Genomic DNA, 27,500 nt, shown 5'->3' on the forward strand with positions numbered 1-27,500 from the left:
GTTGTGTAGTTCTGTAGATGTGTAGTTGTATAGTTGTGTAGTTGTATAGTTGTGTAGTTCTGTAGATGTGTAGTTGTATAGTTGTGTAGTTCTGTAGATGTGTAGTTGTATAGTTGTGTAGTTCTGTAGTTGTGTAGTTCTGTAGATGTGTAGTTGTATAGTTGTGTAGTTGTATAGTTGTGTAGTTCTGTAGATGTGTAGTTGTATAGTTGTGTAGTTCTGTAGTTGTGTAGTTCTGTAGATGTGTAGTTGTATAGTTGTGTAGTTCTGTAGATGTGTAGTTGTATAGTTGTGTAGTTCTGTAGTTGTGTAGTTCTGTAGATGTGTAGTTGTATAGTTGTGTAGTTGTATAGTCTGTGTAGTTTTGTAGATGTGTAGTTGTATAGTTGTGTAGTTCTGTAGATGTGTAGTTGTATAGTTGTGTAGTTCTGTAGATGTGTAGTTGTATAGTTGTGTAGTTGTATAGTTGTGTAGTTCTGTAGTTGTGTAGTTCTGTAGATGTGTAGTTGTATAGTTGTGTAGTTCTGTAGATGTGTAGTTGTATAGTTGTGTAGTTGTATAGTTGTGTAGTTCTGTAGATGTGTAGTTGTATAGTTGTGTAGTTCTGTAGTTGTGTAGTTCTGTAGATGTGTAGTTGTATAGTTGTGTAGTTCTGTAGATGTGTAGTTGTATAGTTGTGTAGTTGTATAGTTGTGTAGTTCTGTAGATGTGTAGTTGTATAGTTGTGTAGTTCTGTAGTTGTGTAGTTCTGTAGATGTGTAGTTGTATAGTTGTGTAGTTCTGTAGATGTGTAGTTGTATAGTTGTGTAGTTGTATAGTTGTGTAGTTCTGTAGTTGTGTAGTTCTGTAGATGTGTAGTTGTATAGTTGTGTAGTTCTGTAGATGTGTAGTTGTATAGTTGTGTAGTTCTGTAGATGTGTAGTTGTATAGTTGTGTAGTTTTGTAGATGTGTAGTTGTATAGTTGTGTAGTTCTGTAGATGTGTAGTTGTATAGTTGTGTAGTTCTGTAGATGTGTAGTTGTATAGTTGTGTAGTTGTATAGTTGTGTAGTTCTGTAGTTGTGTAGTTCTGTAGATGTGTAGTTGTATAGTTGTGTAGTTCTGTAGATGTGTAGTTGTATAGTTGTGTAGTTGTATAGTTGTGTAGTTCTGTAGATGTGTAGTTGTATAGTTGTGTAGTTCTGTAGTTGTGTAGTTCTGTAGATGTGTAGTTGTATAGTTGTGTAGTTCTGTAGATGTGTAGTTGTATAGTTGTGTAGTTGTATAGTTGTGTAGTTGTATAGTTGTGTAGTTCTGTAGATGTGTAGTTGTATAGTTGTGTAGTTCTGTAGATGTGTAGTTGTATAGTTGTGTAGTTCTGTAGATGTGTAGTTGTATAGTTGTGTAGTTGTATAGTTGTGTAGTTGTATAGTTGTGTAGTTCTGTAGATGTGTAGTTGTATAGTTGTGTAGTTCTGTAGATGTGTAGTTGTATAGTTGTGTAGTTCTGTAGATGTGTAGTTGTATAGTTGTGTAGTTCTGTAGATGTGTAGTTGTATAGTTGTGTAGTTTTGTAGATGTGTAGTTGTATAGTTGTGTAGTTCTGTAGATGTGTAGTTGTATAGTTGTGTAGTTCTGTAGATGTGTAGTTGTATAGTTGTGTAGTTCTGTAGATGTGTAGTTGTATAGTTGTGTAGTTCTGTAGATGTGTAGTTGTATAGTTGTGTAGTTTTGTAGATGTGTAGTTGTATAGTTGTGTAGTTCTGTAGATGTGTAGTTGTATAGTTGTGTAGTTTTGTAGATGTGTAGTTGTATAGTTGTGTAGTTCTGTAGATGTGTAGTTGTATAGTTGTGTAGTTGTATAGTTGTGTAGTTGTGTAGTTCATGTGTAGTTGTATAGTTGTGTAGTTCTGTAGATGTGTAGTTGTATAGTTGTGTAGTTCTGTAGATGTGTAGTTGTATAGTTGTGTAGTTGTATAGTTGTGTAGTTCTGTAGATGTGTAGTTGTATAGTTGTGTAGTTGTATAGTTGTGTAGTTCTGTAGATGTGTAGTTGTATAGTTGTGTAGTTCTGTAGATGTGTAGTTGTATAGTTGTGTAGTTGTATAGTTGTGTAGTTGTGTAGATGTGTAGTTGTATAGTTGTGTAGTTCTGTAGTTGTGTAGTTCTGTAGATGTGTAGTTGTATAGTTGTGTAGTTCTGTAGATGTGTAGTTGTATAGTTGTGTAGTTGTATAGTTGTGTAGTTCTGTAGATGTGTAGTTGTATAGTTGTGTAGTTCTGTAGTTGTGTAGTTCTGTAGATGTGTAGTTGTATAGTTGTGTAGTTCTGTAGATGTGTAGTTGTATAGTTGTGTAGTTGTATAGTTGTGTAGTTCTGTAGTTGTGTAGTTCTGTAGATGTGTAGTTGTATAGTTGTGTAGTTCTGTAGATGTGTAGTTGTATAGTTGTGTAGTTCTGTAGATGTGTAGTTGTATAGTTGTGTAGTTCTGTAGATGTGTAGTTGTATAGTTGTGTAGTTCTGTAGATGTGTAGTTGTATAGTTGTGTAGTTTTGTAGATGTGTAGTTGTATAGTTGTGTAGTTCTGTAGATGTGTAGTTGTATAGTTGTGTAGTTGTATAGTTGTGTAGTTCTGTAGATGTGTAGTTGTATAGTTGTGTAGTTCTGTAGTTGTGTAGTTCTGTAGATGTGTAGTTGTATAGTTGTGTAGTTCTGTAGATGTGTAGTTGTATAGTTGTGTAGTTGTATAGTTGTGTAGTTCTGTAGTTGTGTAGTTCTGTAGATGTGTAGTTGTATAGTTGTGTAGTTCTGTAGATGTGTAGTTGTATAGTTGTGTAGTTCTGTAGATGTGTAGTTGTATAGTTGTGTAGTTCTGTAGATGTGTAGTTGTATAGTTGTGTAGTTCTGTAGATGTGTAGTTGTATAGTTGTGTAGTTTTGTAGATGTGTAGTTGTATAGTTGTGTAGTTCTGTAGATGTGTAGTTGTATAGTTGTGTAGTTCTGTAGATGTGTAGTTGTATAGTTGTGTAGTTCTGTAGATGTGTAGTTGTATAGTTGTGTAGTTCTGTAGATGTGTAGTTGTATAGTTGTGTAGTTTTGTAGATGTGTAGTTGTATAGTTGTGTAGTTCTGTAGATGTGTAGTTGTATAGTTGTGTAGTTTTGTAGATGTGTAGTTGTATAGTTGTGTAGTTCTGTAGATGTGTAGTTGTATAGTTGTGTAGTTTTGTAGATGTGTAGTTGTATAGTTGTGTAGTTCTGTAGATGTGTAGTTGTATAGTTGTGTAGTTTTGTAGATGTGTAGTTGTATAGTTGTGTAGTTCTGTAGATGTGTAGTTGTATAGTTGTGTAGTTGTATAGTTGTGTAGTTGTGTAGATGTGTAGTTGTATAGTTGTGTAGTTCTGTAGTTGTGTAGTTCTGTAGATGTGTAGTTGTATAGTTGTGTAGTTCTGTAGATGTGTAGTTGTATAGTTGTGTAGTTGTATAGTTGTGTAGTTCTGTAGATGTGTAGTTGTATAGTTGTGTAGTTCTGTAGATGTGTAGTTGTATAGTTGTGTAGTTGTATAGTTGTGTAGTTGTGTAGATGTGTAGTTGTATAGTTGTGTAGTTCTGTAGTTGTGTAGTTCTGTAGATGTGTAGTTGTATAGTTGTGTAGTTCTGTAGATGTGTAGTTGTATAGTTGTGTAGTTGTATAGTTGTGTAGTTCTGTAGATGTGTAGTTGTATAGTTGTGTAGTTCTGTAGATGTGTAGTTGTATAGTTGTGTAGTTCTGTAGATGTGTAGTTGTATAGTTGTGTAGTTGTATAGTTGTGTAGTTCTGTAGATGTGTAGTTGTATAGTTGTGTAGTTCTGTAGATGTGTAGTTGTATAGTTGTGTAGTTCTGTAGATGTGTAGTTGTATAGTTGTGTAGTTCTGTAGATGTGTAGTTGTATAGTTGTGTAGTTCTGTAGATGTGTAGTTGTATAGTTGTGTAGTTCTGTAGATGTGTAGTTGTATAGTTGTGTAGTTGTATAGTTGTGTAGTTCTGTAGATGTGTAGTTGTATAGTTGTGTAGTTCTGTAGTTGTGTAGTTCTGTAGATGTGTAGTTGTATAGTTGTGTAGTTCTGTAGATGTGTAGTTGTATAGTTGTGTAGATGTGTAGTTGTATAGTTGTGTAGTTCTGTAGTTGTGTAGTTCTGTAGATGTGTAGTTGTATAGTTGTGTAGTTCTGTAGATGTGTAGTTGTATAGTTGTGTAGTTCTGTAGATGTGTAGTTGTATAGTTGTGTAGTTCTGTAGATGTGTAGTTGTATAGTTGTGTAGTTCTGTAGATGTGTAGTTGTATAGTTGTGTAGTTCTGTAGATGTGTAGTTGTATAGTTGTGTAGTTCTGTAGATGTGTAGTTGTGATTGTGTTAAGAGATAATGAAGTAATAATGATTCCCAATAACCTGATAAGACAGAGCTTTTATTTTTCCTTCCAGCTCTTATTGCTCTCTCTCTCTCTCTCTCTCTCTCTCTCTCTCTGCCCCCCCCACCCCCACCCTGTTGGACCTGTACCAGTTTCAGGAGTGATTCAGTGTTTGTTGATTCAGAATCATAAAGCTGAGAGATAATAAAAGGTCATAATTATCCTCTGTAAGAACACTCGTGACATTTTGATTCAGTTAGAGCGTCACACCTCTCTCACCTCTCACATCTCCGTCCTGTTACACTCACATCCCATCAGTCACCTGACCAGAGACGGAAAGGAAGAGAGACGTTCCTTTAATGTCACAGAAATCTGTCTTCACGGAGCAGGTTTATACACCAGATCATCTCACATCTCACTGTCCTCCTGAAACACATCAGAAACCTCTCTCCAGCAGAATGTGAACAGCCACAGGAACCTTTTGAGGAACCCAAGAAGATTTTAGAGACTCACACATTTTATGGGACTCAGGAAGCTATTCAGGGACTTTCTGAGAACCCAGGAACCTTTTAGGAACTCTTTCCAGAGCCATGCTAGAATTTTTGGGTTCGGGAGTCAGGGAAAGAAAAAGCCCAGAAACTTTATCAGCGATAGAGGAACTTTTTTATCCAGGCAGATTCAGATGAGGAAGTAGGGCCAGGTTTAATTCCCGGCTTGTTTTTCCAGATGTTTTTTTAAGTTCTTGTTCTAGAGAAAACACTTTCCTTAAGAAGCTGTACTATTGGAGGCGGAGCTTATCCTGCTAAATGCTACTGCTTTAGCTCAACACACAGCTCTAATAACCAGCACTTTATAAAAACTTTAAAAAAAAACATAATAAAAACTTTATCAATAAATCTAATCATTACATAATAAAATGATTAGTAAATGTTTTTTTGCTCGTTAGAGCGACAGAATTGACATAACGCCCTTCAGTATGTTTTGGTGCAGCTTTAATTCCACCCCACTCTCATTAATATTAATCATACAGTAACAGGAAAGCTCTCGTGTCTGACATGCTGGTAAAAGCCCCGGGGCAAAACCAGTTCTGCTAATCACATTCATTTCAGCTTCAGTCATACCTGCTGAGCCAGATGATGATGATGATGATGATGATGATCACAGTGACAAAGGGAGGGAAAAAAAACTTTAACAGAATGAGGAAAGATCACAGATTAGGAAGAACTCTGATAGTGATCAGTTCCTGTGAATTTCCATGTGAGTGCCGTGTGAGTGCCGTGTGAGTGCCATGTGAGCCACGGGTCAATGACAATTATAATGAATAATAATGAGATTATTATAATGTACAATCAGTAGTTTAAACACACACACACACACAGGGTGGGTTATTTCAGGTGTCATGTTCTACCTGTACATCCACTGCTCAGGAGTCATGCAGCGAGTCCTGAAGCGGTTGGAAGCTGCATGCTGGGGCGTGGAACCTGTTTTTTCAGGATCATTAAGCTAATGGTTTTCAGCTGGATTTGAATTTCATTCTCACACAACAACATTTTTATTATCTGTGTGTTTGTGCTTCAGAGACGGCACCAATTCTGTTAAACCTGAATTTCAACAGCGTCTACAGCTGCTTTGTTAAAGCTCTTATTGTATTACAATCCCTCTGTTAGGAGACTGACGGAGTGGGCGTCGCTTCGATAAACTCCTCCCACAGGCTGATTCTCATTATGTAGATGATTTAAGGTCCAATTTTATTGTCTTATGCAATTTATCACATTTCTGCACTTAAACTGGTCTTTTTCAGTAAAGGGTGGGGCTGTAAAACTCCACCCCCCTGCAGTATCACTTAGCTAATGCTAGCTACAGACAAGATGGTGGTCGTCATTGAAACTTCTTGATATTCCACAGATTTAAATAAGAGTAACTAAGTAAGACTAGTGGTTCACTAAGCCGCTAGGTAAGGTACTGATTTTTGCGTTTTTGAGACAGGAGGACATGGGTGTGCCTCTGAATTTGCATATTCATGTATATTCATAGATCTTGTGTCTGTAATGAGGGTGGAGGTGTGGACATGATGAGTTTGGGGTTTTAAGTTGTTTCTTGTGGCTTTGTTGATGTTTTAATTATTAACATGAAGCACTGAGCTGTGTGTGAGCTGTGTGTGAGCTGTGTGTGAGCTGTGTGAGCTGTGTGTGAGCTGTGTGTGAGCTGTGTGAGCTGTGTGTGAGCTGTGTGTGAACTGTATGAGCTGTGTGTGAGCTGTGTGTGAGCTGTGTGAGCTGTGTGTGAGCTGTGTGTGAACTGTGTGTGAGCTGTGTGTGAACTGTATGAGCTGTGTGTGAGCTGTGTGTGAGCTGTGTGTGAGCTGTGTGTGAGCTGTGTGTGAACTGTATGAGCTGTGTGTGAGCTGTGTGTGAGCTGTGTGTGAGCTGTGTGTGAACTGTGTATGAGCTGTGTGTGAGCTGTGTGTGAGCTGTGTGTGAGCTGTATGAGCTGTATGAGCTGTGTGAGCTGTGTGTGAACTGTGTGTGAACTGTGTGTGAGCTGTGTGTGAACTGTATGAGCTGTGTGTGAGCTGTGTGTGAGCTGTGTGTGAGCTGTGTATGAGCTGTTTGAGCTGTATGAGCTGTGTGTGAACTGTATGAGCTGTGTGTGAGCTGTGTGTGAGCTGTATGAGCTGTGTGTGAGTTGTGTGTAAGCTGTGTGTGAGCTGTGTGTGAACTGTATGAGCTGTGTGTGAGCTGTGTGTGAACTGTATGAGCTGTGTGTGAGCTGTGTGTGAGCTGTATGAGCTGTGTGTGAGCTGTGTGTGAGCTGTGTGTGAGCTGTGTATGAGCTGTGTGTGAGCTGTGTGAGCTGTATGAGCTGTGTGTGAGCTGTGTGAGAGCTGTGTGTGAGCTGTATGAGCTGTGTGTGAGCTGTGTGTGAGCTGTGTGTGAGCTGTGTGTGAGCTGTATGAGTTGTGTATGAGTTGTGTATGAGCTGTATGAGCTGTGTGTGAGCTGTATGAGCTGTGTGTGAGCTGTGTATGAGCTGTGTGTGAGCTGTATGAGCTGTGTGTGAGCTGTATGAGCTGTGTGTGAGGTGTGTGTGAGCTGTGTGTGAGCTGTGTATGAGCTGTGTGTGAGCTGTATGAGCTGTGTGTGAGCTGTGCATGAGCTGTGTGTGAGCTGTATGAGCTGTGTGTGAGGTGTGTGTGAGGTGTGTGTGAGCTGTGTGTGAGCTGTGTGTGAGCTGTGTGTGAGCTGTGTGTGAGCTGTGTGAGCTATGTGTGAGCTGTATGAGCTGTGTGTGAGCTGTGTGAGCTGTATGAGCTGTGTCTGAGCTGTGTCTGAGCTGTGTGTGAGCTGTATGAGCTGTGTGTGAGCTGTGTATGAGCTGTGTGTAAGCTGAGTGTGAGCTGTATGAGCTGTGCGTGAGCTGTATGAGTTGTGTATGAGTTGTGTATGAGCTGTATGAGCTGTGTGTGAGCTGTATGAGCTGTGTGTGAGCTGTGTGTGAGGTGTGTGTGAGGTGTGTGTGAGGTGTGTGTGAGCTGTGTATGAGCTGTGTGTGAGCTGTATGAGCTGTGTGAGAGCTGTGTGTGAGCTGTGTGTGAGCTGTGTGTGAGCTGTGTATGAGCTGTGTGTGAGCTGTATGAGCTGTGTGTGAGCTGTGTGTGAGCTGTGTGAGCTGTGTGTGAGCTGTGTGAGCTGTGTGTGAGCTGTATGAGCTGTGTGTGAGCTGTATGAGCTGTGTGTGAGCTGTGTGTGAGCTGTGTGAGCTGTGTGTGAGCTGGATGAGCTGTGTATGAGCTGTGTGTGAGCTGTGTGTGAGCTGTGTGAGCTGTGTGTGAGCTGTGTGAGCTGTGTATGCGCTGTGTGTGAGCTGTGTGAGCTGTATGAGCTGTGTGTGAGCTGTATGAGCTGTGTGTTAGCTGTGTATGAGCTGTGTGTGAGCTGTGTGTGAGCTGTGTGTGAGCTGTGTGAGCTGTGTATGAGCTGTGTGTGAGCTGTGTGAGCTGTATGAGCTGGGTGTGAGCTGTATGAGCTGTGTGTTAGCTGTGTATGAGCTGTGTGTGAGCTGTGTATGAGCTGTGTATGAGCTGTATGAGCTGTGTGTGAGCTGTGTGTGAGCTGTGTGTGAGCTGTGTATGAGCTGTGTGTGAGGTGTGTGAGCTGTATGAGCTGTGTGTGAGCTGTATGAGCTGTGTATGAGCTGTGTTTGAGCTGTGTGTGAGCTGTGTGTGAGCTGTGTGTAAGCTGAGTGTGAGCTGTATGAGCTGTGCGTGAGCTGTATGATCTGTTTGTGAGCTGTGTGTGAGCTATGTGTGAGCTATGTGTGAGCTGTGTGTGAGCTATGTGTGAGCTGTGTGTGAGCTGTGTGTGAGCTGTATGAGCTGTGTGTGAGCTGTGTGTGAACTGTGTATGAGCTGTATGAGCTGTGTGTGAGCTGTGTGTGAGCTGTGTGAGCTGTGTGTGAGCTGTGTGTGAATTGTGTATGAGCTGTATGAGCTGTGTGTGAGCTGTGTGTGAGCTGTGTGAGCTGTGTGAGCTGTGTGTGAGCTGTATGAGCTGTGTATGAGCTGTGTATGAGCTGTGTATGAGCTGTGTTTGAGCTGTGTGTGAGCTGTGTGTGAGCTGTGTGTAAGCTGAGTGTGAGCTGTATGAGCTGTGCGTGAGCTGTATGATCTGTTTGTGAGCTGTGTGTGAGCTATGTGTGAGCTATGTGTGAGCTCTGTGTGAGCTATGTGTGAGCTGTGGGTGAGCTGTGTGTGAGCTGTATGAGCTGTGTGTGAACTGTATGAGCTGTGTGTGAGCTGTGTGTGAGCTGTGTGTGAGCTGTGTGAGCTGTGTGTGAGCTGTGTGTGAGCTGTGTGTGAACTGTATGAGCTGTGTGTGAGCTGTGTGTGAGCTGTGTGTGAGCTGTGTGTGAGCTGTGTGTGAACTGTATGAGCTGTGTGTGAGCTGTGTGTGAGCTGTGTGTGAGCTGTGTGTGAGCTGTGTGAGCTGTGTGTGAGCTGTGTGAGCTGTGTGTGAGCTGTGTGTGAGCTGTGTGTGAGCTGTGTGTGAGCTGTGTGAGCTGTGTGTGAGCTGTGTGTGAGCTGTGTGTGAACTGTGTATGAGCTGTGTATGAGCTGTGTGTGAGCTGTGTGTGAGCTGTGTGTGAGCTGTATGAGCTGTGTGAGCTGTGTGTGAGCTGTGTGTGAACTGTGTGTGAGCTGTGTGTGAGCTGTATGAGCTGTGTGTGAGCTGTGTGTGAGCTGTATGAGCTGTGTGTGAGCTGTGTGTGAGCTGTGTGTGAACTGTGTATGAGCTGTATGAGCTGTGTTTGAGCTGTGTGTGAGCTGTGTGTGAGCTGTGTGTAAGCTGAGTGTGAGCTGTATGAGCTGTGTGTGAGCTATGTGTGAGCTATGTGTGAGCTGTGTGTGAGCTATGTGTGAGCTGTGTGTGAGCTGTGTGTGAGCTGTATGAGCTGTGTGTGAGCTGTGTGTGAGCTGTGTGAGCTGTGTGTGAGCTGTGTGTGAGCTGTGTGTGAACTGTATGAGCTGTGTGTGAGCTGTGTGTGAGCTGTGTGTGAGCTGTGTGAGCTGTGTGTGAGCTGTGTGTGAGCTGTGTGTGAACTGTGTATGAGCTGTGTATGAGCTGTGTGTGAGCTGTGTGTGAGCTGTGTGTGAGCTGTATGAGCTGTGTGAGCTGTGTGTGAGCTGTGTGTGAACTGTGTGTGAACTGTGTGTGAGCTGTGTGTGAGCTGTGTGTGAACTGTATGAGCTGTGTGTGAGCTGTGTGTGAGCTGTGTGTGAGCTGTGTATGAGCTGTTTGAGCTGTATGAGCTGTGTGTGAACTGTATGAGCTGTGTGTGAGCTGTGTGTGAGCTGTACGAGCTGTGTGTGAGTTGTGTGTAAGCTGTGTGTGAGCTGTGTGTGAACTGTATGAGCTGTGTGTGAGCTGTGTGTGAACTGTATGAGCTGTGTGTGAGCTGTGTGTGAGCTGTATGAGCTGTGTGTGAGCTGTGTGTGAGCTGTGTGTGAGCTGTGTATGAGCTGTGTGTGAGCTGTGTGAGCTGTATGAGCTGTGTGTGAGCTGTGTGTGAGCTGTGTGAGAGCTGTGTGTGAGCTGTATGAGCTGTGTGTGAGCTGTGTGTGAGCTGTGTATGAGCTGTGCGTGAGCTGTATGAGTTGTGTTTGAGCTGTGTGTGAGCTGTGTATGAGCTGTGTGTGAGCTGTGTGTGAGCTGTATGAGTTGTGTATGAGTTGTGTATGAGCTGTATGAGCTGTGTGTGAGCTGTATGAGCTGTGTGTGAGCTGTGTATGAGCTGTGTGTGAGCTGTATGAGCTGTGTGTGAGGTGTGTGTGAGGTGTGTGTGAGCTGTGTATGAGCTGTGTGTGAGCTGTATGAGCTGTGTGTGAGCTGTGCATGAGCTGTGTGTGAGCTGTATGAGCTGTGTGTGAGGTGTGTGTGAGGTGTGTGTGAGCTGTGTATGAGCTGTGTGTGAGCTGTGTGTGAGCTGTGTGTGAGCTGTGTGAGCTATGTGTGAGCTGTATGAGCTGTGTGTGAGCTGTGTGAGCTGTATGAGCTGTGTCTGAGCTGTGTCTGAGCTGTGTGTGAGCTGTATGAGCTGTGTGTGAGCTGTGTATGAGCTGTGTGTAAGCTGAGTGTGAGCTGTATGAGCTGTGCGTGAGCTGTATGAGTTGTGTATGAGTTGTGTATGAGCTGTATGAGCTGTGTGTGAGCTGTATGAGCTGTGTGTGAGCTGTGTGTGAGGTGTGTGTGAGGTGTGTGTGAGCTGTGTATGAGCTGTGTGTGAGCTGTATGAGCTGTGTGTGAGCTGTGTGTGAGCTGTGTGTGAGCTGTGTATGAGCTGTGTGTGAGCTGTATGAGCTGTGTGTGAGCTGTGTATGATCTGTGTGTGAGCTGTGTGAGCTGTGTGTGAGCTGTGTGAGCTGTGTGTGAGCTGTATGAGCTGTGTGTGAGCTGTATGAGCTGTGTGTGAGCTGTGTGTGAGCTGTGTGAGCTGTGTGAGCTGTGTGTGAGCTGGATGAGCTGTGTATGAGCTGTGTGTGAGCTGTGTGAGCTGTGTATGCGCTGTGTGTGAGCTGTGTGAGCTGTATGAGCTGTGTGTGAGCTGTATGAGCTGTGTGTTAGCTGTGTATGAGCTGTGTGTGAGCTGTGTGTGAGCTGTGTGTGAGCTGTGTGAGCTGTGTATGAGCTGTGTGTGAGCTGTGTGAGCTGTATGAGCTGTGTGTGAGCTGTGTGTGAGCTGTGTGAGCTGTGTGTGAGCTGGATGAGCTGTGTATGAGCTGTGTGTGAGCTGTGTGTGAGCTGTGTGAGCTGTGTATGCGCTGTGTGTGAGCTGTGTGAGCTGTATGAGCTGTGTGTGAGCTGTATGAGCTGTGTGTTAGCTGTGTATGAGCTGTGTGTGAGCTGTGTGTGAGCTGTGTGTGAGCTGTGTATGAGCTGTGTGTGAGCTGTGTGAGCTGTATGAGCTGTGTGTGAGCTGTATGAGCTGTGTGTTAGCTGTGTATGAGCTGTGTGTGAGCTGTGTATGAGCTGTGTATGAGCTGTATGAGCTGTGTGTGAGCTGTGTGTGAGCTGTGTGTGAGCTGTGTATGAGCTGTGTGTGAGGTGTGTGAGCTGTATGAGCTGTGTGTGAGCTGTATGAGCTGTGTATGAGCTGTGTTTGAGCTGTGTGTGAGCTGTGTGTGAGCTGTGTGTAAGCTGAGTGTGAGCTGTATGAGCTGTGCGTGAGCTGTATGATCTGTTTGTGAGCTGTGTGTGAGCTGTGTGAGCTGTGTGTGAGCTGTGTGTGAATTGTGTATGAGCTGTATGAGCTGTGTGTGAGCTGTGTGTGAGCTGTGTGAGCTGTGTGTGAGCTGTGTGTGAGCTGTGTGTGAGCTGTGTGTGAATTGTGTATGAGCTGTGTGAGCTGTGTATGAGCTGTGTATGAGCTGTGTGTGAGCTGTGTGTGAGCTGTGTGTGAGCTGTGTGTGAGCTGTATGAGCTGTGTGTAAGCTGTGTGTGAGCTGTATGAGCTGTGTGTAAGCTGTGTGTGAGCTGTGTGAGCTGTGTGTGAGCTGTGTGCGAGCCGTATGTGAGCTGTGTGTGAGCTGTATGAGCTGTGCGTGAGCTGTATGAGCTGTGTATGAGCTGTATGAGCTGTGTGTGAGCTGTATGAGCTGTGTGTGAGCTGTGTGTGAGCTGTATGTGAGCTGTGTGTGAGCTGTATGAGCTGTGCGTGAGCTGTATGAGCTGTGTATGAGCTGTGTGAGCTCTGTGTGAGCTGTGTGCGAGCTGTATGTGGGCTGTGTGTGAGCTGTATGAGCTGTGCGTGAGCTGTATGAGCTGTGTATGAGCTGTATGAGCTGTGTGTGAGCTGTATGAGCTGTGTGTGAGCTGTGTGTGAGCTGTATGTGAGCTGTGTGTGAGCTGTATGAGCTGTGCGTGAGCTGTATGAGTTGTGTATGAGTTGTATGAGCTGTGTGTGAGCTGTATGAGCTGTGTGTGAGCTGTGTGTGAGCTATGTGTGAGCTGTGTGTGAGCTGTGTGTGACCTATGTGTGAGCCGTGTGTGAACTGTTTGTGAGCCGTGTGTGAGCTGTGTGTAAGCTGTGTGTAAGCTGTGTATGAGCTGTGTGTGAGCTGTGTGTAAGCTGTGTGTAAGCTGTGTGTGAGCTGTGTATGAGCTGTGTGTGAGCTGTGTATGAGCTGTGTATGAGTTGTGTATGAGCTGTGTATGAGTTGTGTGTGAGCTGTATGAGCTGTGTATGAGCTCTGTGTGAGCTGTGTATGAGCTGCGTGTGAGCTGTGTATGATCTGTGTGTGAGCTGTGTGTGAGCTGTGTATGAGCTGTGTATGAGCTGTGTGTGAGCTGTGTATGAGCTGTGTGTGAGCTGTATGAGCTGTGTGTGAGCTGTGTGTGAGCTGTGTGTGAGCTGTGTATGAACTGTGTGAGCTGTGTATGAGCTGTGTGTGAGCTGTGTATGAGCTGTGTGTGAGCTGTGTGTGAGCTTTGTGTGAGCTATGTGTGAGCTGTATGAGCTGTGTATGAGCTGTGTGAGCTGTGTATGAGCTGTGTGTGAGCTGTGTGTGAGCTGTGTGTGAGCTGTGTGTGAGCTGTGTGTGAGCTGTGTGTGAGCTGTGTGTGAGCTGTGTGTGAGCTGTGTGTGAGCTGTATGAGCTGTGCGTGAGCTGTATGAGTTGTGTATGAGTTGTGTATGAGCTGTGTGTGAGCTGTATGAGCTGTGTGTGAGCTGTGTGTGAGCTGTGTGTGAGGTGTGTGTGAGGTGTGTGTGAGCTGTGTATGAGCTGTGTGTGAGCTGTATGAGCTGTGTGTGAGCTGTGTGTGAGCTGTGTGTGAGCTGTGTGTGAGCTGTGTGTGAGCTGTATGAGCTGTGTGTGAGCTGTGTGTGAGCTGTGTATGAGCTGTGTATGAGCTGTGTGTGAGCTGTGTGTGAACTGTGTGTGAACTGTGTGTGAGCTGTGTGTGAGCTGTATGTGAGCTGTATGAGCTGTGTATGATCTGTGTGTGAACTGTGTGTGAGCTGTGTGTGAGCTGTATGAGCTGTGTGTGAGCTGTGTGTGAGCTGTGTGTGAGCTGTGTGTGAGCTGTATGAGCTGTGTATGAGCTGTGTATGATCTGTGTGTGAACTGTGTGTGAGCTGTGTGTGAGCTGTGTGTGAGCTGTATGAGCTGTGTGTGAGCTGTGTGAGCTGTGTGTGAGCTGTGTGTGAGCTGTGTGTGAGCTACATGAGCTGTATGAGCTGTGTGAACTGTGTGTGAGCTGTGGGTGAGCTGTGTGAGCTGTTTTATGAGCTGTGTGTGAGCTGTGTGTGAGCTGTATGAACTGTGTGTGAGCTGTGTGTGAGCTGTGTGTGAGCTGTATGAGCTGTGTGTGAGCTGTGTGTGAGCTGTGTGAGCTGTGTATGAGCTGTGTGTGAGCTGTGTGTGAGCTGTGTATGAGCTGTGTGTGAGCTGTGTGAGCTGTATGAGCTGTGTGTGAGCTGTGTGAGAGCTGTGTGTGAGCTGTGTTTGAGCTGTGTGTGAGCTGTGTGTGAGCTGTGTATGAGCTGTGTGTAAGCTGAGTGTGAGCTGTATGAGCTGTGCGTGAGCTGTATGATCTGTTTGTGAGCTGTGTGTGAGCTATGTGTGAGCTGTGTGTGAGCTGTGTGTGAGCTGTGTGTGAGCTGTGTGTGAGCTGTATGAGCTGTGTGTGAGCTGTGTGTGAGCTGTGTGTGAGCTGTGTGTGAGCTGTGTATGAGCTGTGTTTGAGCTGTGTGTGAGCTGTGTGTGAGCTGTGTATGAGCTGTGTGTAAGCTGAGTGTGAGCTGTATGAGCTGTGCGTGAGCTGTATGATCTGTTTGTGAGCTGTGTGTGAGCTATGTGTGAGCTATGTGTGAGCTGTGTGTGAGCTATGTGTGAGCTGTGTGTGAGCTGTGTGTGAGCTGTATGAGCTGTGTGTGAGCTGTGTGTGAGCTGTGTGTGAACTGTGTATGAGCTGTATGAGCTGTGTGTGAGCTGTGTGAGCTGTGTGAGCTGTGTGTGAGCTGTGTGTGAGCTGTGTGTGAATTGTGTGTGAGCTGTGTGAGCTGTGTGAGCTGTATGAGCTGTGTGTGAGCTGTGTATGAGCTGTGTGTGAGCTGTGTGTGAGCTGTATGAGCTGTGTGTAAGCTGTGTGTGAGCTGTGTGAGCTGTGTGTGAGCTGTGTGCGAGCTGTATGTGAGCTGTGTGTGAGCTGTATGAGCTGTGCGTGAGCTGTATGAGCTGTGTATGAGCTGTATGAGCTGTGTGTGAGCTGTATGAGCTGTGTGTGAGCTGTGTGTGAGCTGTATGTGAGCTGTGTGTGAGCTGTATGAGCTGTGCGTGAGCTGTATGAGTTGTGTATGAGTTGTATGAGCTGTGTGTGAGCTGTATGAGCTGTGTGTGAGCTGTGTGTGAGCTATGTGTGAGCTGTGTGTGAGCTGTGTGTGACCTATGTGTGAGCCGTGTGTGAACTGTTTGTGAGCTGTGTGTGAGCTGTGTGTAAGCTGTGTGTAAGCTGTGTATGAGCTGTGTGTAAGCTGTGTATGAGCTGTGTGTGAGCTGTGTATGAGCTGTGTGTGAGCTGTGTATGAGCTGTGTATGAGTTGTGTATGAGTTGTGTGTGAGCTGTATGAGCTCTGTGTGAGCTGTGTATGAGCTGTGTATGAGCTGCGTGTGAGCTGTGTATGATCTGTGTGTGAGCTGTGTGTGAGCTGTGTATGAGCTGTGTATGAGCTGTGTGTGAGCTGTGTGTGAGCTGTGTGTGAGCTGTATGAGCTATGTGTGAGCTGTGTGTGAGCTGTGTGTGAGCTGTGTATGAGCTGTGTGTGAGCTGTGTATGAGCTGTGTGAGCTGTGTATGAGCTGTGTGTGAGCTGTGTATGAGCTGTGTGTGAGCTGTGTGTGAGCTGTGTGTGAGCTTTGTGTGAGCTATGTGTGAGCTGTGTATGAGCTGTGTATGAGCTGTGTGAGCTGTGTATGAGCTGTGTATGAGTTGTGTGTGAGCTGTGTATGAGCTGTATGAGCTGTGTGTGAGCTGTGTGTGAGCTGTGTGTGAGCTGTGTATGAGCTGTGTATGAGCTGTGTGTGAGCTGTGTGTGAGCTGTGTGTGAGCTGTGTATGAGCTTTGTATGAGCTGTGTGAGCTGTGTATGAGCTGTGTGTGAGCTGTGTATGAGCTGTGTGTGAGCTGTGTGTGAGCTGTGTATGAGCTGTGTATGAGCTGTGTATGAGCTGTGTGTGAGCTGTATGAGCTGTGTGTGAGCTGTGTATGAGCTACGTGTGAGCTGTGTATGAGCTGTGTGTGAACTGTGTGTGAGCTGTGTGTGAGCTGTATGTGAGCTGTATGAGCTGTATGAGCTGTGTATGATCTGTGTGTGAGCTGTGTGTGAGCTGTGTGTGAGCTGTGTGTGAGCTGTATGAGCTGTGTGTGAGCTGTGTGTGAGCTGTGTGCGCTGTGTGTGAGCTGTGTGTGAGCTGTATGAGCTGTGTGAGCTGTGTATGAGCTGTGTATGATCTGTGTGTGAGCTGTGTGTGAGCTGTGTGTGAGCTGTATGAGCTGTGTGTGAGCTGTGTGAGCTGTGTGTGAGCTGTGTGTGAGCTGCATGAGCTGTGTGAACTGTGTGTGAGCTGTGTGAGCTGTGTGTGAGCTGCATGAGCTGTATGAGCTGTGTGAACTGTGTGTGAGCTGTGTGAGCTGTTTTATGAGCTGTGTGTGAGCTGTGGGTGAGCTGTGTGTGAGCTGTGTGAGCTGTGTATGAGCTGTGTGTGAGCTGTGTGTGAGCTGTGTATGAGCTGTGTGTGAGCTGTGTGAGCTGTATGAGCTGTGTGAGAGCTGTGTGAGAGCTGTGTGTGAGCTGTGTGTGAGCTGTATGAGCTGTGTGTGAGCTGTGTGTGAGCTGTGTATGAGCTGTGTGAGCTGTGCGTGAGCTGTTTGAGTTGTGTTTGAGCTGTGTGTGAGCTGTGTATGAGCTGTGTGTGAGCTGTATGAGTTGTGTATGAGTTGTGATGAGCTGTATGAGCTGTGTGTGAGCTGTATGAGCTGTGTGTGAGCTGTGTATGAGCTGTGTGTGAGCTGTATGAGCTGTGTGTGAGGTGTGTGTGAGCTGTGTATGAGCTGTGTGTGAGCTGTATGAGCTGTGTGTGAGCTGTGTATGAGCTGTGTGTGAGCTGTGTGTGAGGTGTGTGTGAGGTGTGTGTGAGCTGTGTGTGAGGTGTGTGTGAGCTGTGTGTGAGCTGTGTGTGAGCTGTGTGTGAGCTGTATGTGAGGTGTGTATGAGCTGTATGAGCTGTGTGTGAGCTGTGTATGAGCTGTGTATGAGCTGTGTGTGAGCTGTGTGTGAGCTGTGTGTGAGCTGTTTGTGAGCTGTGTGAGCTGTGTGTGAGCTGTATGAGCTGTGTGTGAGCTGTGTGTGAGCTGTGTGAGCTGTATGAGCTGTGTCTGAGCTGTATGAGCTGTGTGTGAGCTGTGTATGAGCTGTGTGTAAGCTGAGTGTGAGCTGTATGAGCTGTGCGTGAGCTGTATGAGTTGTGTATGAGTTGTGTATGAGCTGTATGAGCTGTGTGTGAGCTGTATGAGTTGTGTGTGAGCTGTGTATGAGCTGTGTGTGAGCTGTGTGAGCTGTGTGTGAGCTGTGTGTGAGCTGTGTGTGAGCTGTGCGTGAGCTGTATGAGCTGTGTGAGCTGTGTATGAGCTGTGTATGATCTGTGTGTGAACTGTGTGTGAACTGTGTGTGAGCTGTGTGTGAGCTGTATGAGCTGTGTGTGAGGTGTGTGTGAGGTGTGTGTGAGCTGTGTGTGAGCTGTGTGTGAGCTGTGTGTGAGCTGTGTATGAGCTGTGTGTGAGCTGTATGAGCTGTGTATGAGCTGTGTGTGAGCTGTGTGTGAGCTGTGTATGATCTGTGTGTGAGCTGTGTGAGCTGTGTGTGAGCTGTGTGAGCTGTGTGTGAGCTGTATGAGCTGTGTGTGAGCTGTATGAGCTGTGTGTGAGCTGTGTGTGAGCTGTTTGAGCTGTATGAGCTGTGTGTGAGCTGTATGAGCTGTGTATGAGCTGTGTGTGAGCTGTGTGTGAGCTGTGTATGTGCTGTGTGTGAGCTGTGTGAGCTGTATGAGCTGTGTGTTAGCTGTGTATGAGCTGTGTGTGAGCTGTGTGTGAGCTGTGTGTGAGCTGTGTGCGAGCTGTGTGAGCTGTGTATGAGCTGTGTGTGAGCTGTATGAGCTGTGTGTGAGCTGTGTGTTAGCTGTGTGTGAGCTGTGTGTGAGCTGTGTGTGAGCTGTGTGTGAGTTGTGTGCGAGCTGTATGTGAGCTGTGTGTGAGCTGTATGAGCTGTGCGTGAGCTGTATGAGCTGTGTATGAGCTGTATGAGCTGTGTGTGAGCTGTATGAGCTGTGTGTGAGCTGTGTGTGAGCTGTGTGTGAGCTGTGTGTGAGCTGTATGAGCTGTGCGTGAGCTGTATGAGTTGTGTATGAGTTGTATGAGCTGTGTGTGAGCTGTATGAGCTGTGTGTGAGCTGTGTGTGAGCTGTGTGTGAGCTGTGTGTGAGCTGTGTGTGACCTATGTGTGAGCCGTGTGTGAACTGTTTGTGAGCTGTGTGTGAGCTGTGTGTAAGCTGTGTGTAAGCTGTGTGTGAGCTGTGTATGAGCTGTGTATGAGCTGTGTGTGAGCTGTGTATGAGCTGTGTATGAGTTGTGTATGAGCTGTGTATGAGTTGTGTGTGAGCTGTATGAGCTGTGTATGAGCTCTGTGTGAGCTGTGTATGAGCTGCGTGTGAGCTGTGTATGATCTGTGTGTGAGCTGTGTGTGAGCTGTGTATGAGCTGTGTGTGAGCTGTATGAGCTGTGTATGAGCTGTGTGTGAGCTGTGTGTGAGCTATGTGTGAGCTGTGTATGAGCTGTGTATGAGCTGTGTGTGAGCTGTATGAGCTGTGTGTGAGCTGTGTATGAGCTGTGTGTGAGCTGTGTGTGAGCTGTGTGTGAGCTGTGTGTGAGCTATGTGTGAGCTGTATGAGCTGTGTATGAGCTGTGTATGAGCTGTGTATGAGCTGTGTGAGCTGTGTATGAGCTGTGTATGAGCTGTGTATGAGTTGTGTGTGAGCTGTGTATGAGCTGTATGAGCTGTGTGTGAGCTGTGTGAGAGCTGTGTATGAGCTGTGTGTGAGTTGTGTGAGAGCTGTGTGTGAGCTGTGTGTGAGCTGTGTATGAGCTGTGTGTGAGCTGTGTGTGAGCTGTGTGTGAGCTGTGTGAGAGCTGTGTGTGAGCTGTGTGTGAGCTGTGTGTTGAGCTGTGTGTGAGCTGTGTTGAGCTGTTTGTTAGCTGTGTATGAGTTGTGTATGAGCTGTGTATGAGCTGTATGAGCTGTGTATGAGTTGTGTATGAGCTGTGTATGAGCTGTGTATGAGCTGTGTGAGCTGTGTATGAGCTGTGTGTGAGCTGTGTATGAGCTGTGTATGAGCTGTGTATGAGCTGTGTGTGAGCTGTGTATGAGCTGTGTATGAGCTGTGTATGAGCTGTATGAGCTGTGTATGAGCTGTGTGTGAGCTGTGTATGAGCTATGTGTGAGCTGTGTGTGAGCTGTGTGTGAGCTGTGTATGAGCTGTGTATGAGCTGTGTATGAGCTGTGTGAGTGAAGGTCAGTGTGCAGCTCTGCTCCAACATGAATCTGCTGAATCGTCATGTTCACACTCTACACACAGTTCCACACTGATGAGTCACCACACAGATGTTTTACATTAATCTGCTGACTTCAGACACAATTCCTCACACAAGAAACAGAATAAAGAAGGAAATGCAAGAGAGAGAGAGAGAGAATGTGTGTGTGTGTGTTGCTAAGAGTGCAATGAGTGTTACATGTGACTCATCCCTTCCTTTGTGTGTGTGTGTGTGTGTGTGTTTTAGGCCATAGCCGTGGTCATGGACCTCCTCACAGACCTGCTCATCCTGCAGGATCTTCTGGATGCAGCGAGTAAGCGTGGTGTTGCCGTCTACCTGCTGCTGGATGAGAAAGGTCTCCCTCACTTCCTGGACATGTGTAACAGGCTGCAGATATCAGCTCAACACCTCCGAGTGAGAACACACACACACACACACACTCACATACACACACACACACACACACATACAACAAATAAAGTACATTTGTTCACAAAAATGTAAGAAAAATAAGTCCGCCCACTGTGTCCGATCTGTTTTGTTCTTTTGTCTAGCTCAGGTTTCAGAATTCTGTGTGTGTGTGTGTGTGTGTGCGCTCATTCCTCCTACTATTTATAATCTACTATTTATATAAAAAAGTCAAAGTCAGTGTTTTAGTGTTTCAGTTTTAGCAGCAATCTGAGGAATCTCTCATGAAACACCTTTCTCAGGCATGCACTGTGTGTGTGTGTGTGTGTTTATGCTGAACTAGCTCAAGTGTGTAAATTGAACAAATAGTCGTTTGTGTGTTTGTGGCCACGTCGCTTCAGTTTCCATCCAAATCCCCCTTTGTGTTACCTCCCTGCTTTGTACAAGGAAAGAATTACTGCTGAAGCCTGGCCTACAAAACACACACACACACACACACACACACACTGTAATACTGTTACAGTCTCCATGGCTCCTGAGAACAGAAAGTAAAACAGCTCAAGAAACTTCTCTTTGTTCTTTTATTTCCTAAAATTATTCCTTCTCTCTCTCTCAAACACACACACACACATTCTCTCTCTCTCTTTCTCTCTCTCTCTTGCATTTTCTTGTTTATTCAGTTTCTTTTTCCAGTTTTTCTCAAAACAAGTTCCTTTTTTTGGCTCACTCTCCGCTCTGCAGTGGCACTCCTGTGTGTGTGTGTGAGTGTGTGTGTGTGTGTGTGTGTGTGCGTGTGTGGTTAAACACACACACAGCTCCATGAACAGCTTCTTGCTGGATGTTTGTTTAAGTGAGTGTTTAAACCTCACCTTCTCCCTAAGTACTGAGAATACAGAATACAGACAGGTGCAAAAGTTTGTGCACCCCAGGACGAGGTACAGGTCTGATGGGTGGAGCTACAAACTTTTGTTTATTTTCATTAGCAAATTATAAAAAACAAAATTTAACACAAAACTCTGAACTGTTCTCATGATATGTGACATTACGTGGTGATGTTTAGGTTCAGTGGAGCAGCTTTATGAAGAATCAGAAACATTTCTATAAATTTGAAATATTCAGAGTTTTGTTTTTATTATATTATTATATTCATATTAATGTATTTCATATGATTGAAATATTTTATTAGAGAAATGAAGGGACATGTCATAACCATATCATAAAACTTCAGGCTGTAAATAAGGAGCATGTCATGGGACTTATTAAACACATGGAGGACATTTTAGATGATCTTCAGAGATCAGGTCATGGGAGTGATCTCAGCGTGTGAAAGGTTTCAGTGCAGGGGTCACCATGAGGTCACACTCCGTACCTTTGTGTGTGTTTATCAGAGTGTGTGTGTGAGGATGGTGCGAGGAAGCGGTCTGGCTCTGTCCTTCGGGAGACTCCCGGGGTCACTGTGCTCCAAGTACATGTTGGTGGATGGAGAGAAAGTGATGTTTGGCTCCTACAGGTCAGATCTTTGTTTCTTTATTTAAAAAAACACTCTGATGTAATTAGACCCACCTTGTGTTATTTATCGACTTGTTTGTTTGTTTATTTTTGTTTGGTCAGTTATACATTTCCGTCTCCTCCCGCAGTTTCACCTGGACCTCGTCTCGGATGAACCGGAACACCATCACCGTCATGTCCGGTCACGTGGTTGACTTCTTCGATAACGATTTCCGCGAGCTCTACGCCGTGTCGGAGAAAGTGGACCTGTACCACGAGTTCCACATTCCCAAACCCCCCAGACACACCATGCCCACCCCCCTCCTGAAAGCTCCGCCCACCAACACCCAGCCCGCCCTACCTGCATCCACCTCCCGCTTTCAGGTGTCTCTGGGAGAATCCAAGCAGGTCAATCTGAAAGTTCCTGCACACAAATACCACAATCCCAAATACGCCCTGGTGGTGGGAAACAGTTTAGGCCTTACTGGCTCTCTGCAGGATCTGAGCAAGCTCAGGGAATACGCCGGAAACAGTGCAGAGAGCAACACAGAGAAGTTACACCACACCAGTGGGGGCACTAAAGAGCAGACAGACAGAGTGTCTCAGGAGGAGACGAGTGACAGTAAAGGAGATGGAAATAAATCGCCTTTGTTCGGTTCAAAAAAGCAGCGCAGCTCCTTCAGGCTGTTCCTCAAAGGCAGGTCGCCCAATCAGAGTCCAGATCTACAGACAGCCTATCATAATTACACTTCAGATGTGAAAACAGCCAATCAAATACAAGCAAAGCCCACCAATCAGATCAAAGACTCCCCAAAACTGACCAATCACATTAAAGACTCCCCAAAGCTGACCAATCACTCACCAAAACTGACCAATCAAATCAAAGACTCCCCAAAACTGACCAATCACGTCAAACAATCTCCAACACTGACCAATCATGTCAAACAGTCTCCAACACTGACCGATCACACAAAGGACTCGCCAAAGACAGCTAATCACGTGAAGGAGGTGCAGCCTGAGAACGTGCAGATACCCAACGGCAAACTCACACCACCTTCTTCACCAGGGGAAAGACCCGCCAGTGTGGTCGAAGACGAACTGGACGATTCATTCGTCGTCATAGAAAAACCGAACCTGCTGAAATTCAAAAGCAAAAAATCCTCCAAACTGCCCCAGAGAAGTGTGTCCATGCAGGTGATCAGCACAGGAGCAGAGGAAGGTACGATCTTAACAACACACATACACAAATTACTTAAAACTTTACAACACACACACACAAACACAAATGACTTAAAACTTTACAACACACACACACAAACGCACACAAATAACTTTAAAATTATCCACACACACACACAAACACACACACACCCACACAAATAACTTAAAACTTTACCACACACACACACACACAAATAACTTTAAAATTATCCACACACACACACAAACACACACACACACACAAATAACTTAAAACTTTACCACACACACACAAACACACACACAAATAACTTTAAAATTATCCACACACACACACAAACACACACACCCACACAAATAACTTAAAACTTTACCACACACACACAAACACACACACAAATAACTTTAAAATTATCCACACACACAAACACACACACACACACACAAATAACTTAAAACTTTACCACACACACACACACAAATAACTTTAAAATTATCCACACACACACACACAAACACACACACAAATAACTTTAAAATTATCCACACACACACACACACACACACAAATAACTTAAAACTTTACCACACACACACACACAAATAACTTTAAAATTATCCACACACACACACACAAACACACACACAAATAACTTTAAAATTATCCACACACACACACACACACACACACACAAATAACTTAAAACTTTACCACACACACACACACAAATAACTTTAAAATTATCCACACACACACACACACACACAATCAGAAAGTTACAGCATTTGATTATACATGAGGAATGTTTAAGTGAAAGGAGATTCTTCTGTCAGTTTCTCTGCTGAATGAAGTTTAACAGTTCTATCTATCTATCTATCTATCTATCTATCTATCTATCTATCTATCTATCTATCTATCTATCTGTCTGTCTGTCTGTCTGTCTGTCTGTCTGTCTGTCTGTCTGTCTGTTTGAAAGAATCTTCACTGCTTAACTCTGTGTCCAGGAGGCTAATGAACTGAGGCCCTACAGTGACCACTTCACACTCATAAATCTCCACACAGCTTTCAGTGTGAAGTCTCAGGAGCTTCTGTTCTCCAGCTCTTTGTGTTGCGTGACATTTAATATCATCATTTTCTCTAAAAATACAAAGTTATAATTATTAATAAGAGGAAATGATTAGAGATTTGAATGAGATTAGATTATGGAGTGATCCATCTGAACTGAAATATTTCCATGTGTCTGTGATAGCGCTCTCTCACGCAGGCTGGGATTCTGGCAGCTCCGTGCTCCAACGTGACGCTTCACGTGGAATTTGACTAGAAAAAGCAAGGATTTATTTCTGCTTGTTGTCATACAAAAGATCATCTTCAGACTTATTTCTTTTTCTTTCTCCTTCTAATGAGCTCACAACTTTCACACAAGTCATTAAAAACCATTTTTAATTTTTTTTAATTAAAAACATTTTCTGCATCAAAAATCCCCTTTACAAACCTGAACAGAAAAAAAATCACCAAATAAATCACCAAATTATTAGAGGATAAAGAGAAATGACTCAGTGTCTGTAAGTGTGAATGGTGTCTGTAAGTGTGAATGGTGTCTGTAAGTGTGAATGGTGTCTGTAAGTGTGAATGGTGTCTGTAACTGTGAATGGTGTCTGTAACTGTGAATGGTGTCTGTAACTGTGAATGGTGTCTGTAAGTGTGAATGGTGTCTGTAACTGTGAATGGTGTCTGTAACTGTGAATGGTGTCTGTAAGTGTGAATGGTGTCTGTAAGTGTGAATGGTGTCTGCAAGTGTGAATGGTGTCTGTAACTGTGAATGGTGTCTGTAAGTGTGAATGGTGTCTGTAAGTGTGAATGGTGTCTGTAACTGTGAATGGTGTCTGTAAGTGTGAATGGTGTCTGTAACTGTGAATGGTGTCTGTAAGTGTGAATGGTGTCTGTAAGTGTGAATGGTGTCTGTAACTGTGAATGGTGTCTGTAAGTGTGAATGGTGTCTGCAAGTGTGAATGGTGTCTGCAAGTGTGAATGGTGTCTGTAACTGTGAATGGTGTCTGTAAGTGTGAATGGTGTCTGCAAGTGTGAATGGTGTCTGCAAGTGTGAATGGTGTCTGTAACTCTGAATGGTGTCTGTAACTCTGAATGGTGTCTGTAACTGTGAATGGTGTCTGTAAGTGTGAATGGTGTCTGTAACTGTGAATGGTGTCTGTAACTGTGAATGGTGTCTGTAACTGTGAATGGTGTCTGTAAGTGTGAATGGTGTCTGCAAGTGTGAATGGTGTCTGTAACTGTGAATGGTGTCTGTAACTGTGAATGGTGTCTGTAAGTGTGAATGGTGTCTGTAAGTGTGAATGGTGTCTGTAACTGTGAATGGTGTCTGTAAGTGTGAACAGAGCTTCATTAGAAAGCTGAATCCAGTCCAGTTTCACTCCAGTCCATGGTGTCAGTCTGATTGTGATGTGATTTAACCAGGACACTGATGGCAGGTTTCTCAGAGCTTTTCAGTGGAATAATGGCGTCTTTGTGTCTTTCAGGTTCCAGAGGACAAAAACGCAACCAGAAGAAGTCGTGTATTCAGTCGTGAGAGCGGCGGACGCTGACCGCTCTTACAGCCGGAGACAGAAACGTTACAGCGTGTAAAAAATGGACAGAAAAAGGCATGGGAGTGTAAATGTACTGTACAGTGTGGAAATGTAGACCGGTCTCACAGAAGAATGTTCTAGACTGAGGGCTTCTGTGTGTGTGTGTGTGTGTGTGTGTGTGTGTGTGTGTGTGTGTGAGATCAGACTTGACAGCCACGACGCTTCACCTCGGAAATATGAGATGACAAAATTCAAGTGTTTGAGGTGAAATGAGGAAGCCGTCGTTAATGTGAACACATTGCCGCGTGGTGTGTGTGTGTGTGTGTGTGTGTGTGGTGGGTGACGAGCTGTGAAACTCCCAGACGTGATGTGTGTGTGTCCATGCACTGGATGGACTGCAGGAATGTACAGTTTTTAAGAGATTTTTAGTGACTGCAATAAAAAGCAACCTTTAGAGCTTCAATAAAAGTCCTGCGTTTTTGTGTGTGGGTTTATTTTTTTCACATTTCAACCACTTTTCAAACCATTAAATCCAATTTTTCAGCAGATAAAAATTCAGAACACTGCTGGAGTATTTACAGGTGTATGGATCTGACCTCAGCATACGTCCTGTAGGTGTGGCTCAGTTTCATTCCCCACCTTTGTTTGACTACTGTATTACTGCTGTGTCTGTGGCTAAAACACACACAAACACACACACATACACACACACTCAACTGACCTACTTACACTAAACTCTACAGTGACGTCTAAGTGGAAAATGTCAGAATGGAATATTTTTCTCCTGTTTTTTTCTGTAAACGCCAGCACAGGCTCTAGAGATGACGTGATGCCTGATTTTCTCACTATCTTTAATGTTGCAAAAAAAAAAAAAAAAAACAGAAGATAGATGAACAGCAGATAGAGGTGATGCGAGAGAGGAAGTGAAGGAAACTGAAGCTTCAGACCACAGTTTCAGTTTTACACAGCAGATTCACAGAAATGATAAAAAAAAAAGTGTTGGACTACGCCAACAGCAGCGAGAAAGAGTGATGTTAAAGAGGTTAACTCCACTTAACCTCAGAGAACAAGCTGATCAGAAAGAAACTGAAACCATGTTCAGGTCATGTTCAGGAACACTGGACTGCTTACACTAAAATTTCAGCAGTATTTAAAGTTTAAAATGTTATTATTGAATTTTAAGGGAAGTTTTTAAGACCTCTTTACAGTCATCCAGAATATATCTGGAAAAATGTATTTTATTCTAATTACACAAATTAGACTGAAAAAGAAATAAAAAAATCCTCAGTGTCTGTGGCGATTAAAGACTCGTACGTTAAAGTTCATCCAAGTTCATCATGATCCAGTCTCTGACGGTTCAGCAGGTGGAACTGAATCATTGTGTTTACACTTTTTTCTGATGATGAAGTGGAGTGTGTTTATAAAGACAGACAGGAGGCCCGTGGAAACATGAACTAACACTACGACCCTCAACACGGCTTTATAACACGGCTTTATAACACGGCTTTATAACACAGCTTTATAACACAGCTTTATAACACAGCTTTTGATCTTTTAAGCAATTGAATTATCTTCTACATTTTTATCCAAGTTGTCAGTAGAAGGAATTTTTAAGTAAGGACTATCTACTAAATCTGATGTGAATTGTTCCCGGAATTATTTAATGTGTATTATTTATATTGTAACTCAGAATTTCCTCATGTACTAGAACCAAAGCAAATCCAGAAAAAAATCATCTTTATTCCTGAGGTCTGAAACGCTGTGTTCAGTATCAGTACTCATGGAGCTTCTCACTTTATTATGGGGATATAATAAATCTGTTTTCTTCTTGTGATACAAACAGCAGCTCTCTTTTATCTAGAGGAACAGACATTATGAACACCAGACATTAGTCCAGTTCCTCTGTCCCCAGTGTGAGGTCAGTGATGAGTTCAGCATGCAGAAGTATAGAGCTGGGTTTAATATCCACCTTCACTAATAAATCACTTATTTTACATTCACACACCAATTTAGGAAACATTTTCTCGAACACGGTTTCTGTCGAATCATAAAAAGGACAGACAGAAAAGAAAGAAAAAACTTTTCTAAAATAAATCCTTAAACTAGCAGCAGAGACTCTGAGCTCCAGAACAGGAAGAAAATGGCGCCCGCGAGCGTTACCATTATAAGAGTTTTGTGGGCGTGGCTAAAGGGCTAATGAAAGCCAGCTAACTGACTTGTTTAAAGTCAGAGAATAAAGTGCTCGAAATTCACAAAAATCTCATTTTCAGTGTTCGACATAAATATTATACTCAAACGCACAGACTCTACATTACATCCA

The 27,500-nt window shown here is 44.3% G+C and overlaps 1 protein-coding gene across 1 annotated transcript in view; it reads left to right on the top strand.

Annotated features, from left to right (window-relative positions):
• Positions 1-25,631, top strand: part of fam83fa (family with sequence similarity 83 member Fa) — a 30,168-nt gene extending 4,537 nt beyond the window's left edge. Inside the window, exons 2-5 of the mRNA XM_058374240.1 lie at positions 19,748-19,915; positions 21,298-21,419; positions 21,547-22,616; positions 25,133-25,631. Of these exons, the coding sequence (XP_058230223.1) occupies positions 19,748-19,915; positions 21,298-21,419; positions 21,547-22,616; positions 25,133-25,182 (1,410 nt within the window). The 3' untranslated portion in view covers positions 25,183-25,631. The remainder of the gene's footprint in view (positions 1-19,747; positions 19,916-21,297; positions 21,420-21,546; positions 22,617-25,132) is intronic.
• The last annotated feature ends 1,869 nt before the right edge of the window (positions 25,632-27,500 follow it).

The sequence above is a fragment of the Hemibagrus wyckioides genome, linkage group LG02 (assembly GCF_019097595.1).
Source record: "Hemibagrus wyckioides isolate EC202008001 linkage group LG02, SWU_Hwy_1.0, whole genome shotgun sequence".
NCBI lineage: Eukaryota > Metazoa > Chordata > Actinopteri > Siluriformes > Bagridae > Hemibagrus > Hemibagrus wyckioides.